Source organism: Lepidothrix coronata, unplaced genomic scaffold (genome assembly GCF_001604755.1).
Source record: "Lepidothrix coronata isolate B3197 unplaced genomic scaffold, Lepidothrix_coronata-1.0 Scaffold72, whole genome shotgun sequence".
Taxonomy (NCBI): Eukaryota; Metazoa; Chordata; class Aves; order Passeriformes; family Pipridae; genus Lepidothrix; species Lepidothrix coronata.
Genome location: NW_016690252.1, coordinates 98543 through 109713, shown reverse-complemented (window position 1 = coordinate 109713; position 11171 = coordinate 98543). Strand labels below are relative to the sequence as shown.

Sequence of the window (11171 nt, the reverse complement as noted above, 5' to 3'; positions counted from 1 at the left end):
CAATGTGGGGGGAAGTCACAGCCCCACAGCTGAAGTCTGAAGACTTTGGAGTATTGTGGAGTGTTAGGCCGTTTTTCATGGGAGCAGTGAAGCCAACCAGATAATCCCCATGGACACAGCCTTGAGCTGTGTGCAGGTGCACATTCCTTAGTATTTTTGTAGAAAGATGTTTGTGTTATGTGTGTGAGAAAGTAGAGGTAGGAAAACCTAATAAAAGGCTGCCTGCTGCTCTGAGCAGGCAGACATCCCTTTGTCTCACCATCCTCCTGTGTGTTGTGTGTCTTCTTCCCCCCTTGGACCGGGACCCTTTCGACAGATACCCAGCTACAAGTTTTGGTAGGAAGTTTTTGACAGGCAGAAACAATGGCGAAACATAATTTTTGGCATTTGTATGTTATCTGTCTGTTACAAGGATGCACTTATTATATTGGTCCTCTGAATATGCCAGGGAGAATCCCAGGGATGTTCATGCCAGAGCTCCAGGCTGCTGGAACCAGGAGGTCTCTATTGAAAATTTAACAGCTGCCGGAACCAAACACCTTCAACTCAAGCCTCATCAGACCTTTCAGGCTCTCACACACCACCCAGACTCAAAGCAAAGTGAGGCCACTTGCTGGAACCTCCTCAGACTGGGCTGGCACCAGTAGGTAAGCTGCTGCCCAGTCCAAGTCCTCCATGGGATGAGGAAGCAAAGGGTCACCTCTCAGCTGTGTGTTCCAAGAAGCATAAACACCAGGCAGCCACCACAATCAGAAAGCTTTCAGGAGACCTGCTCCAGCCTGCACAGGAGCTGTCTCATACTGCCATCAGGCCACGAGGATGCTTGGATTGCTGCTGGCTGAATGCTGGCTCCTGGAACAGTGCAGCAGAGGCAATTTCCCACTTTTAATTGATGCAACTGAGTGAGTGAGCTGGAGGATGCACCTCTATCACACCCCTGTCATTCCCCAAAGACAGACACAGTTTTTGGCAGAGTTTATTGGCAAAATGCAGTTACAGGGAAATAAAGAGGTCTGAGCCAGGAGGCAGCAGTCAGTGCCTGCGAATGCCCATGAACTGGAGTCAGGCAGGGAACATGGTTGTGAGACAGGCTGGGGGTTTCCACAGCCATCAGGGCCTCACACAGCTGTAGGTGGTGTTTCCCCAGATGAAGGAAGGAGGCGAGGACTGGAGCCACTGCAGGGTGGCTGCACTCTGCTTGCAGACCCATCCAAGGGGTTCCGAGCACAGACCACCTGACAGCCCCAAGCCTGACAGCCTGCCACAGGCCTGGTAAGACCTGGTGTAGCGATGGAATAGGAAGATCCTGCAGGGAGAGAGTGCACTGAGATGGGATGGGCAGGAAGAACTGAGATTGTCCCATCAGTAAATCCTCCAGCCAGGGACCAGAAACGGCACAGGGATGCTGCGGGGCAAAGCTCACTCCCCCCATGGAACACAGTCTCCTGCCTCCTCCCAATTAAGCCACATTTTCTGATGCCCCCAGCCCCATCAGGCACATGGGACCCTCAGGTCCCTCCTGGCAGGGCTCAGCACCAACTGCACCAACCAAAATCTGGGAATCTGCTTTTGGGGGAACCCTCCAGTCCCTCACCCAGGCAGAGTATGGGCACCAGGGTCAGGCCTCTCTTCCCTATCTTCTCTTCCCTAAAATGCCCCAGTGCAGCCCTGGGGAGACAGGAGGTGGCTAAAATATGGAGCACATCCCTCCATGCCAGTGTCTCCCTGTCACCTCCCTGAATCCTGCTGCTGGACCCTCAGCAGCCCTGGCTGGGGACAAGCTGACAGCCCTACCCCTTCAATGTGGTGCCATCCAGCCACTTCCAGTCAGATGCAAAGCCATCCTTCTTCAGCCCCACATGGAAGACCTCCATGTCGGTGGTGCGCATCAGGAAAGCCTAATACAGGAGAGGATCCACGTGAGCTCCCTGGAGGGACACACAGCCCCACCGGCGATTAGTGATGGGGGCTGTGCAGCATGGGCACAGCATTGCCAGCTCCCTGCCTGGAGCTTAACTAGGATTTGGGCACATAGGCCAGAGCCAAGGAGCTGAGACAATGCTGCTGATGGGTGGGTGGCTGCTGAGGGACCTTGAGGTGGTCACCAGCACAGCCCGATGCTCGCAGGGAGCTGGACAGGGCAGGCTGGGTGCACTCACCAGGGTAGTGTTGTCTTGGATGGTGACCAGCTGTGCCCCTCTGGAGCAGCAGTCCTCTCTGCTTTTCTCCCAGGTCTTTTTGGCAGATGAGAAGTAGTAGCACTGCCCTGCATCCCAGAGCCAGCCGACTGGGCAAAACTGGCACTGCGCTGCACACCAGAAACACAGAAGCTGGGATTGGGCAACTGGCAGGGGCTGCACCCAGCCCCCAGCCCAAGGGGCAGGACAGTGACAATGGGCAGCCACCGGGTACCAACCCACCCACTGTGCTCCTAGGGCTGCCCCACGGAGACCACCCTCCACTTGCTGTTATTCGGGAGCTCAGCTCCCATCTTCCAGCCCCAGCTCCCCAGAGGGAGGCCCTTATGAGAAGGAGCTCCCTGGGGAGAAGGAGTTACGGGAAGGTGCTGGCACTGGGCAGGGAGGGGAGCTCCAGTTTTGCAGAAGCAATACAAACACAATTTCCCAAGTGCTGGGAACTCAGTCAAGATTTCAGTTGGACCAGAGATGGTCAAAGAGAGCACCTGATGCCATCTGGAAAACGGATGCTGGTGGCATCCATGAGCCTCGTGCTGGTGGCATGTCCAGGCAATGCTGAACCATGCTGGGGTCACCTCTTCCAAAGGTCCCAACATTCAGCTTGTTCAGCAGTGCTGGGGCAGCTCTCTATGCCATGAGCCAGGGGACAGGCAGCAAGAGTGAAGGAATATTTGGGGTGGGGAGAATGTCCTGGAGCATGGACAGATCCTGCTGCTTGAAAGGAGCAGCTAGACCCTCTCCAAACTTTGTCCAGGAGCTCACCAGGCTCTCTTACCTCGCAGTGTCTGTTGCCCATAGCTGGGGCTCTTCTCCGTGCTCCAGAGATCATGGGTGCAGCTCATCTGTTGTTGTACTAAATCTACAGAAGAAGAGCACAGGGGTGTCCCAGCAACTCTGGGCTCCTGCTCCCAGCAGCACACGGTGTCCTCTCCCACAGGGTGACCCCACAGCTGTGGGTGAGGACATCTCCTGCTTTGGGTACGCCAAGCCAGCCAAGGGCCTTGCGGTTTTTGCTGTGCTTGGGAGCCCAACACAACACAGACTTTTGGGGAAAGTGCTGCTGCCTTTCAGTTTCAGTGTCACCTCTCTCCTTCCTGCTTTCTTTTCAATGCCATGTGATGGCCTTCCCCAAGCCCACGCTCTCCCACCAACTTTTTTTTCCAGCCAAGTAGGCGATGTCTTGCCTAACCAATTTTCTCGCTTGCCCCAGAACCCTCAATGCACTCAGCCCCAAGCGGGAGGGCCCAGCTCCTTGGGGAAGCTGCAGCTCTGTCTGTTGGTCCTGTGGCGCCAGCTCCAACTGCAAGATTCGAGACACAGAGATCCAGGCACAGGCAGGTAGGTACTCACAGTGGAAGCTCAAGCTGACAAGGATGATTTGTGCCAGCAGAAGCACCAGGGAGAGGAGACCCAGGCTGAGGGCTGCCCAGCACCAGGGCAGGCGCACCGGTTGCTGAGGACCTGAGAAAAGGATTTAATTTAACCTAGACCCTGGGGGGCTTGATGGGAGCAGTGGGTAACTTCCAGCCAGGAAAGGTCTGTGAATCCCAGGCAGGATGTCAGAAGGCAGTAGGGTAGCCCAGGAAAAGTGGGGGAGAGCCCATTTGCAGCAGTGTGACCCTCCTAGAAGTTGTTTCCCTGCAGACAGCACTTTACATGGGACAGGGAGAGCAGAGCAGGGACTGCCTGTGTGTGCTGTGGCATTGAGGTACAGTGGGCATCCCCCGCTCTTGAGCCTCTCCTGCCCCCCACCCTGACAGCAGGCAGTCTGCAAGGAGGCTTGAGAGGAGCTGCTTGGGAGAGGACACACAGAAATTGGGGGAAGCAGGTCTGGGAGGCCAGGGGTCTGCAGGAGGGCAGGGAATCCGCTGAGAGAGCTGGGGTGCCAGGGACAGGGAGCACCGCGCCATTACCTGGTGTTGGGGGAAAGCGCAGATCAGCGTATGTGACCCTCTCTTCCATCCCTTCTTTGATTTCTTGCTCTGCACCCCACGGGGACACTGGCAACCCTCTCCCAGACACTTTGTCAGACGGGTGTGATGCAAAATGGAAAGTGTCACTTCCTGGTGGGGTCCCCAGAGGCACCACCTGGGACACAACCCAGGGGTGTCATGGTGCTGACAGACACTTGGGGCAAGGGGCTGTTGGGGCTGGCACCCAGGCGTTCCAGCACAAGGGAACCCTGTGGCCCTGGTTTTGGGGTAGCAGGTGATGGGGATGGCTGCTAACTCAGACACAGGTCCAGGGCTGAGCTGGGCAGCCATGTCACGGAGTCATAGAATTATTTGGATTGTAAAGGATCTTAAAGATCATCTTGTTCCAACCTCCCCTGCCATGGGCAGAGAAACCTTCCAGTAGACCAGGTTCTCAGAGCCCCATCCAACCTGGCCTTGAACATTTCCAGGGATGGGGCATTCACAGCTTCTCTGGGCAACCTGTACCAGTGCCTCACCACCCTCATAGTGAAGAAATTCTTTCTAAAAGAGGGAAAGCCATACAGGGAGCAGCTGAGGTCACTTGGTTTATTCAGCCTGGTGGAGGCTGAGGGGAGACCTCATCTCAGTCTACAGCTTCCTCATGAAGGGCAGCGGAGGGGCAGGCATCAATCTCTTCTCTGTGATGACCAGGACAGGACCCGAGGGAATGGCATGAAGCCATGTCAGGAGAGGTCTAAGTTGGATATTGGGAACAGACTGTTCACCCAAAGGGTGGTTGGACACAAAACAGGCTCCCCAGGGAAGCGGTCACAGCACCAAGCATGACAGAATTCAAGACGTGTTCAGACAATGCTCTCAGTCACATAGTGTGACTCTTGGGGTATCCTGTGCAGGGCCAGGAGTTGGAATTTTTTGATCCCAGTGGGTTCCTTCCAGTTCAGGATATTCTATGATTAGAATCTGATCTAAACCTGCCCTCTGTCAGTTTGAAGCCATTCCCCCTTGTTCTATCACTACATACCCTTATAAAATGTCCCTCTCTGGCTCTCTTGTAGTCCTCTAGGTACCGGAAAGGTGCTATAAGGTCTCCTGGGAGCCTTCTCAAAACTCAACAACCCCAACTGTCTTAGTCTGATCTGCCTTGAGGTGCAGGTCACGTCCCCACGCGCCTCTCTCCAAGCAGCAAGGCCACGGGGTATTTGCTTACAAGTGGTTTCTGCTGCCCTTTCTTTTGCATGGGGCTGCAACTGCATCTCAGCCCTGGAAAGCGGGGGGCTGGGGTGCTCCTTACCCTCCCCCAAGCCTTCAGGGCTGCCGCGATGGCCATCCCTGCCGTGCCCCCCGAGCCCCCCCCGGCCCCCGGGGACAGACAACGTTCCCCGCTCCAGGCTGCCAGCTTATGCTGGGGGAAGGATGGCTCATCCGGACTACGTTTCCCAGCGGCTCCTCCCGGGGCTGCACATGCTCGATGCGGCTCCCGGCGACTCCCGGCAGCTCCCGGCGCGGCGCCCGGTGCGGCGCAGGGGCGGTCGGTGCGGCTGCGGGTGAGACCGGCGGCGATCCCGGGTGCGGCTCCCGGGGCGACTCCCGGCGGTTCCCCGTGCAGCTCCCCGGGGAGACTCCCGGTTTGGCTCCCAACGGCTCCCGGTGCCGCCCAGGCGGGGCATCCTCCCGGTGCGCCCTCGGGAGCGCACGGCCGAGCCCCGGGGCTGATCCCGGCTCGGGGCCGAGCGTTCCCCCGGCGCCCCCCGCCGCCCCAGCAGGATGCCTCGGGGGCGAGCCTGGACGCAGGCGGAGGTCAGCAGCCTCCTGTCGCTGGTGGGGGGCTCGGGGGAGGCCGCCCTGCTCATGGCCTCCACGTCGCGACCCAACGAGGCGCTGTGGCGGGAGATCTCCCGGGGGTTGGCGGCGGCCGGCTACGGGCGCAGCGTGGCCCAGTGCCGCTCCAAGTGGAAGGCGCTCAAGCAGGCTTTCCACTCGGAGCGGGAGACGCGCCGGAGGGCAGGACACCATTCGCCCCGGCTTCCTCCGCACTACCGGGCCATGAAAAGTATATGGAAGGCAGCCGGGCGGCCCGTCTTTGGCGAGCGGAGGATGCCAGGTGGGTGCCAGGGACGGGCATGTGAGCTTAGCAGGGTGGCTAGATGTGGGTTGCTTGGGGACTGATGCTGCACGGACAGCCAGGGCATGTTGATGGTCTTTCTCGTCCTCTAGAACTGGTGAAACTGCCCACCAGGAAGCGCAGGTCAGCCCTTGCCACTCGGTCTTCATCCTCGCCAGAGCCACCAGGTACCTGTGGGCTCAGACAGCCGGAGTGGGGCTTGTCCTGGCTGTGGGGTGGCAGACGCCCCTCATCACCCAGTTATTGAAGCTCTTTTCTGCACCCCCCTCACTTCCTTCTGCAGAGCACGATGTTAGCAGGGACACTCCAGGCACGCTGCTGTCCCCGCTGCTGCGGTGTGCGAAGGATGAGCCAGAGAGCCGTAAGTACCAACCTGCCCTGCTGCACCAAGCTGCACGGCCACAGCTCCAGCCCAAGCCCAGGCCAGCATAATGGGAATGGGGGGCTTAGGGGATCAGAGGATCCATCACGTGTCCCTTATCAGGGATGCTCAGTGATGGGAGCGTTGGGATTTCCCCCTCCAGAGGCTTCAGCTGGAGGTTGAACCAGCCCCAGAGCATGAAGGGATGGCTGGGACAGGGCAGGAAGGGGTCTCCAGCTCTGATCCAGCCTGAGGGCATGGCAAGGCTGCTGGCCACCCCATGGCAGACTATGGGGCACAAAGTCTGTAAGGGGCAGTGGCCCCAATACAGCCCAGAGGTCTCCTGTGGCTGTGTGGCACTGCAGGGCATGTGACTCCCCTTCCTTTGTCAGGTCCTGGCTCCCCCCTTCCCCAGTAACAACATAGGTCTTTGGATGAGTTAGGACTGTGTGTGAGGGCCAGAGGTGCTTGCAGCTCCCATGCCCCGCAGCCCACCCAGGGGCATATCTTGCACCCCTCCAGGGAGTTTGGCACTGAGGTGATGCAGGATACATCCCTGAGTCTGATTTGCGTGGGTGCCCCAGCCAGCATCCCACACCGGGTAACTGCCTTCTGTCTCCCTAAATTCCCCCTGCAGTTTCAAGTGGATGTGGGATTCTCCTTCACTTCCAGTCCTAGTCTGTTGTGTAGCGTTCCTGCGCGCTGCTCCGCCGCTGCTGCCTTCCAGCCCAGGGGTGGCTGCATTGCAGTGGTGGGTGAGTGACTCCTGCTTTTGTACCTAGCTCTGAAATGCTTTGGGGCCCTGCAGGGCACTGTGGAGCTGTGGCTAGGGCATGTTGGGCTGTGGGGCTGGCCGAGGCAAGCCAGGCAGACCCTGGGCTGGTGGTGATCCCCTGCCAAGTCCTGTCAGACGGTGTATCTCTCCTCTCTGCCTTCTCCCAGCAGCTGGTGGGGAACACATCGCTGGAGTGCCACCCACACCCCCCACCATGCCATGTAAGGCTTTCCTTGCCCTGCTCAGCCCAGTAAAGCCCAGTAAATCCCCTCAGCCCCACGAGCAGGGTCTGATACAGTTCTCGTTGCAGACACCAGTTGCTGTTTCCCTCCTGTCTCCATCCTGGGTGAGCATCATATCCTGGCTACTCTGCTTCTGCGCCCTGGGGCAGGAGCTGGCTGCAGCTCACAGGCTGTATCTGCTCTCATTCCAGGCTGTCACACTGACCTGAAGCAGGAAGGAACAGAGGGAAAGGCTGGTAAGTGTCTGCAGTTTTGAGCAAGTTCTCCTGGTCCAGGGGACAGCTCTGTCCTGTCCTGCCAGCGAGAATGCAGGGCTTGGGCTCCCAGAGGCAGTGCCTCCCCAGGTCTGTGTGTGGGGTGAAGCTGAGCATGGGTTTGGGTGCCTCCATCACTCTGGTTGTTTCCTCCCTGCCAAGCTATCGTGGCACGTTTTCCTGGTGAGACATCCCTGGGGATGGGAAGAGGAAACCAAATGCTGCCAGTGGCTGTCGCAGCCTCAGGCTCCCAAGGGACAGCTGCCATGAGCGAGCAGCCGGCAGCAGGTGAAGATGCATCAGATGCAAGCCTTCATGGTGGGTCCTCCCTGCAGCACCCCAAAAGCCTCACAGGGAGCTCTCAGAGCCATAGTGAGGGTTTGCTGCCACTGACTCCTCTCTCACTGCAGGGCCTGGTGTGGCAAGCTTGCTCCAGAACGTCCAGCAACTGCTGGTGCAGATCCTGCAGACATCACGGCAGCAGCAGGCACTACTGGAGAGCCTGGCCAGCGACACAGTCTCCCACCTCCAGCTCCTCTCCCACAGCCTCGTGCAAGTGGGCGAGACCCTGCACCAGCTCCTGCTCCGGCCACAGACCCATCCTGGCCCCCTTAGCCACTACATCCCCCATGTGCCCCTTTTTGAGGGTGGCCCTGGAATGCCCTGCTCCCCTGGCACTCCCCACACCTCCCCGGATTGCAAAGAGGAACCTCAGCTGTCCCGTGCCACCAGTTGCACCCCACCATGAGTGCCACCATCACCTACCCCAGGAGCAACAGCTTTGCTACGCAACCACAGCACAAATCTGTATAGCAGAGGTTCCAGATATTTTGAAAGTTTATAGAAGAGAGACATTTTAATAAAATTAAAAATAGCTTTTCTACCAGTGATGACAATTGACCAATTCTTTCCCCCTCTCTGGGGGATGTTCCCTTTCTCACTTTCAAGATGAGGAGGAGGGGAACTTGGCTATTTACAGCCTCAGAAACTCCCAGGGCAAACACTGGTGCAGATGTGCTTTGTCTGCCCCTTCCAGCAGCACCTGGCGCAGGCAGGACTCCTGCCTGGGGAACATGCTGCTGGGCTCTGGAGCAGAGTGGGGCCTCCAGGACTGGAGGGCAGGAAGCCCAGATTGCCAGGGTGCATCCCTCTCCAAGGGAAGAGGCTGGGGTGGGCGATGCTGGGCAGCACTGGGGCTGCAGGGGCAGTCTGTGCAGCAGCTGTAGGCCCTTGTTCTCTGGGTCCTTGGCAGGTCACTTCCAGCCAGTGCTGCGGGCTTCCCACATGCAGCAGTGAGGCCCTCCTGCTCCAGGAGGGATCCTCCTGCTTTAGTACATGGGTCACCATCAGGTAACAGTAGTTGCAGACATGCCATGGCATGTGGTGCTTGGCAAGAGAGCCGCTGTCTCTTCCCCCAACGCCCACCACCTTCAGCAGTTTGTGCACGTACTGCAAGGGGATGGGGTGATTTGCTGCCTCCAGAATCTCTTTGCCCCATCCAGGGAGAGAAAGTAGTCGATTCTGCTGATGTAGGGCAGGTAGATGTCAGGACAGTAGTTCTACAGTGCCATTTGCTGGAGGGCTGATAGGTGGCCTGCCACTTCTGCCAGAAGAGTAGGGACACCACGTAGGGGCTGGCCCATGCCAGGAAGCTGGGCAAGCAGTCCATGTTGAAGCAGCTGTCATCCATCTTGAGGATGTATCAGGGTGTATCCACTGCTCTGATGCCATGCATGACCTTCAGGGTGAGATTGCAGTACATGTCCCTGTAGCTCCTCAACAAGATGTACATGAACTCCCGCTACATACCCTGGCCCACTGCTGCCTCAGATGCCTGCCCCACTAGACACACTGTCTTCCAGGGGCTTGCCAGGACACCCTACATCCTCCAGATGCACACGCCAGCAAGCTGGAGCACCCCACCTGTGGCCAAGCCATGGAGAGGGGTCAGGGGCATGGTCTACCAGCAAGGTGGCTGGGGGCCAGCAGGTGCCACAGCACCAGTGAGCAACATCATCACAGTCCAGGGGATCATCATCTGGCAGGGGAAAAGCATGGGTGAGCAGTGCTGGGAAAACGCGTTACATCTTGTGGCATTGTCCCTCATCCCACACCAGCTGTGCACCCTGAGTCAGAGAGAACAGCGTGCTGCGGAGGCACCTTGGCCTCATGATGCAGTGGGCAGGGAGCCTGGGCCTGTGGAGGCTGCCGGGAGTGGGGCCAGCCCTGGTGGGGATGGTGATCCCACCGCTGCACACAGAACATCCTCAGTGCTCCCAAGCAGGAGGAGAGAGTGGCTGGCTGCTGGCCAACAGCTCCAGCCCCACGCCTCACGGCTTCCTGCAAATAGCTCTGCCCGGGATTTCTCTCCTTGGGACCCGTCAGGGTGGGCAAAGATAGCAGACAGGTGGCATCTCCCTTCCTGAGCTCTGCCACTTGCATCAGTGAGGTTGCAGTGGGAGGACACCTTTGGACTGTGGTTGCCCATGCTCCCCCCTTACCTCGCTGTGTTCCCCATCATTCCACTGATTACCCTGCTGCGCTTGCCACCATCCCATTGAGCTCCCTATCACCCTACTCTCTAGATCCCTTTCCCCACCCACAGCGTGGGGGAGCCCAGTTCTAGTTCCATCTCCATCTGATGAACCATTCCGACGTCCTGAGGGATGGGGAAAGGGAACTCCAATCGACAGGGTTTTTCAGGCCCCGAGCCTGGAGGGGAGAGGTGCCCTCCCCTCCCCCCACCACCTACGTGGTCCCATGGCAGGCACAGAGACAGCACACCGGCGTGGAGAGGAGGCATGAGAGAGTTTATTGTTGGGGATGTTACATTTATAGGGTTTAGGAGGATTCACAGAGTAACCAATTAGAAGTCTCAAGGGGCTTACAGGAACACTCAATCACAGGATGGGGTTAACAAGTGATTCAAAGAAACCTCTGCCAATCTGAAAAGCACCTTTATTACAGCCGGGGAATGCAAAGGGGCAGGTGTTCTCCCCAGTGCACTCCGCCGAGCCAAGAAATAACATAGCCTTTTATACAGTTTGAAAGTAGCAAGCTCAAAATTATCTTTACACACACTCTTTTTGCAGTCTGTCTTATCTAAATAGACATCTAGTTTTACCTTCTATTCTTTCCATTATAGAGTAGTTACATAAAGTTTTATCACTTCAAACATTTGCAGGTTATACACCCTTCTCTACGTGCTAAAAGCTTTTCCCTATTCTCTAAGCTTTTTATCTCAATTGCCCACTGTTTGGTCAGAGACTTTTAAGCAGTTTT

General features: G+C 57.5%; 2 protein-coding genes across 3 annotated transcripts; one reads left to right on the top strand and one right to left on the bottom strand.

Moving 5' to 3' along the window:
• Nucleotides 1–974: 974 nt before the first annotated feature.
• Nucleotides 975–4438, bottom strand: LOC108499352 (killer cell lectin-like receptor subfamily G member 1). 2 transcript variants are annotated; one of them, XM_017819101.1, is made up of 6 exons: nt 4112–4438; nt 3549–3659; nt 2974–3057; nt 2160–2308; nt 1795–1898; nt 975–1306 (listed from the first exon to the last, which is right to left on the bottom strand). In XM_017819101.1, exons 1-6 carry the CDS (start codon nt 4158–4160, stop codon nt 1111–1113), a joined length of 693 nt encoding a protein of 230 aa, XP_017674590.1. In that variant the 5' UTR covers nt 4161–4438; the 3' UTR covers nt 975–1110. The 2 variants fall into 2 exon arrangements, with proteins under 2 accessions (XP_017674590.1, XP_017674591.1); XM_017819102.1 differs by lacking the exon at nt 3549–3659.
• A 1461-nt stretch (nt 4439–5899) lies between these two features.
• LOC108499303 lies at nt 5900–8752 on the top strand. The gene is made up of 8 exons (XM_017818995.1): nt 5900–6236; nt 6350–6424; nt 6541–6618; nt 7564–7614; nt 7704–7739; nt 7827–7871; nt 8052–8207; nt 8300–8752. The coding sequence occupies exons 1-8, from the start codon at nt 5900–5902 to the stop codon at nt 8635–8637; spliced, it is 1116 nt and encodes a 371-aa protein (XP_017674484.1). The 3' UTR covers nt 8638–8752.
• The last annotated feature ends 2419 nt before the right edge of the window (nt 8753–11171 follow it).

Bases quoted from the DNA above. Each gene is read 5' to 3' on its own strand.
- LOC108499352 (XM_017819101.1), bottom strand. From the start codon at position 4,160: ATGGAAGAGAGGGTCACATACGCTGATCTGCGCTTTCCCCCAACACCA. The intron at 2,309-2,973 runs GTAAGAGAGCCT...TCTGGTGTGCAG, and splicing joins TGGGCAACAGACACTGCGAG to CGCAGTGCCAGTTTTGCCCA. The intron at 1,899-2,159 runs GTGAGTGCACCC...CTCCTGTATTAG, and splicing joins TCCAAGACAACACTACCCTG to GCTTTCCTGATGCGCACCAC.
- LOC108499303 (XM_017818995.1), top strand. From the start codon at position 5,900: ATGCCTCGGGGGCGAGCCTGGACGCAGGCGGAGGTCAGCAGCCTCCTG. The intron at 6,237-6,349 runs GTGGGTGCCAGG...CTCGTCCTCTAG, and splicing joins TGGCGAGCGGAGGATGCCAG to AACTGGTGAAACTGCCCACC. The intron at 6,619-7,563 runs GTAAGTACCAAC...TTCTCCCAGCAG, and splicing joins GAAGGATGAGCCAGAGAGCC to CTGGTGGGGAACACATCGCT.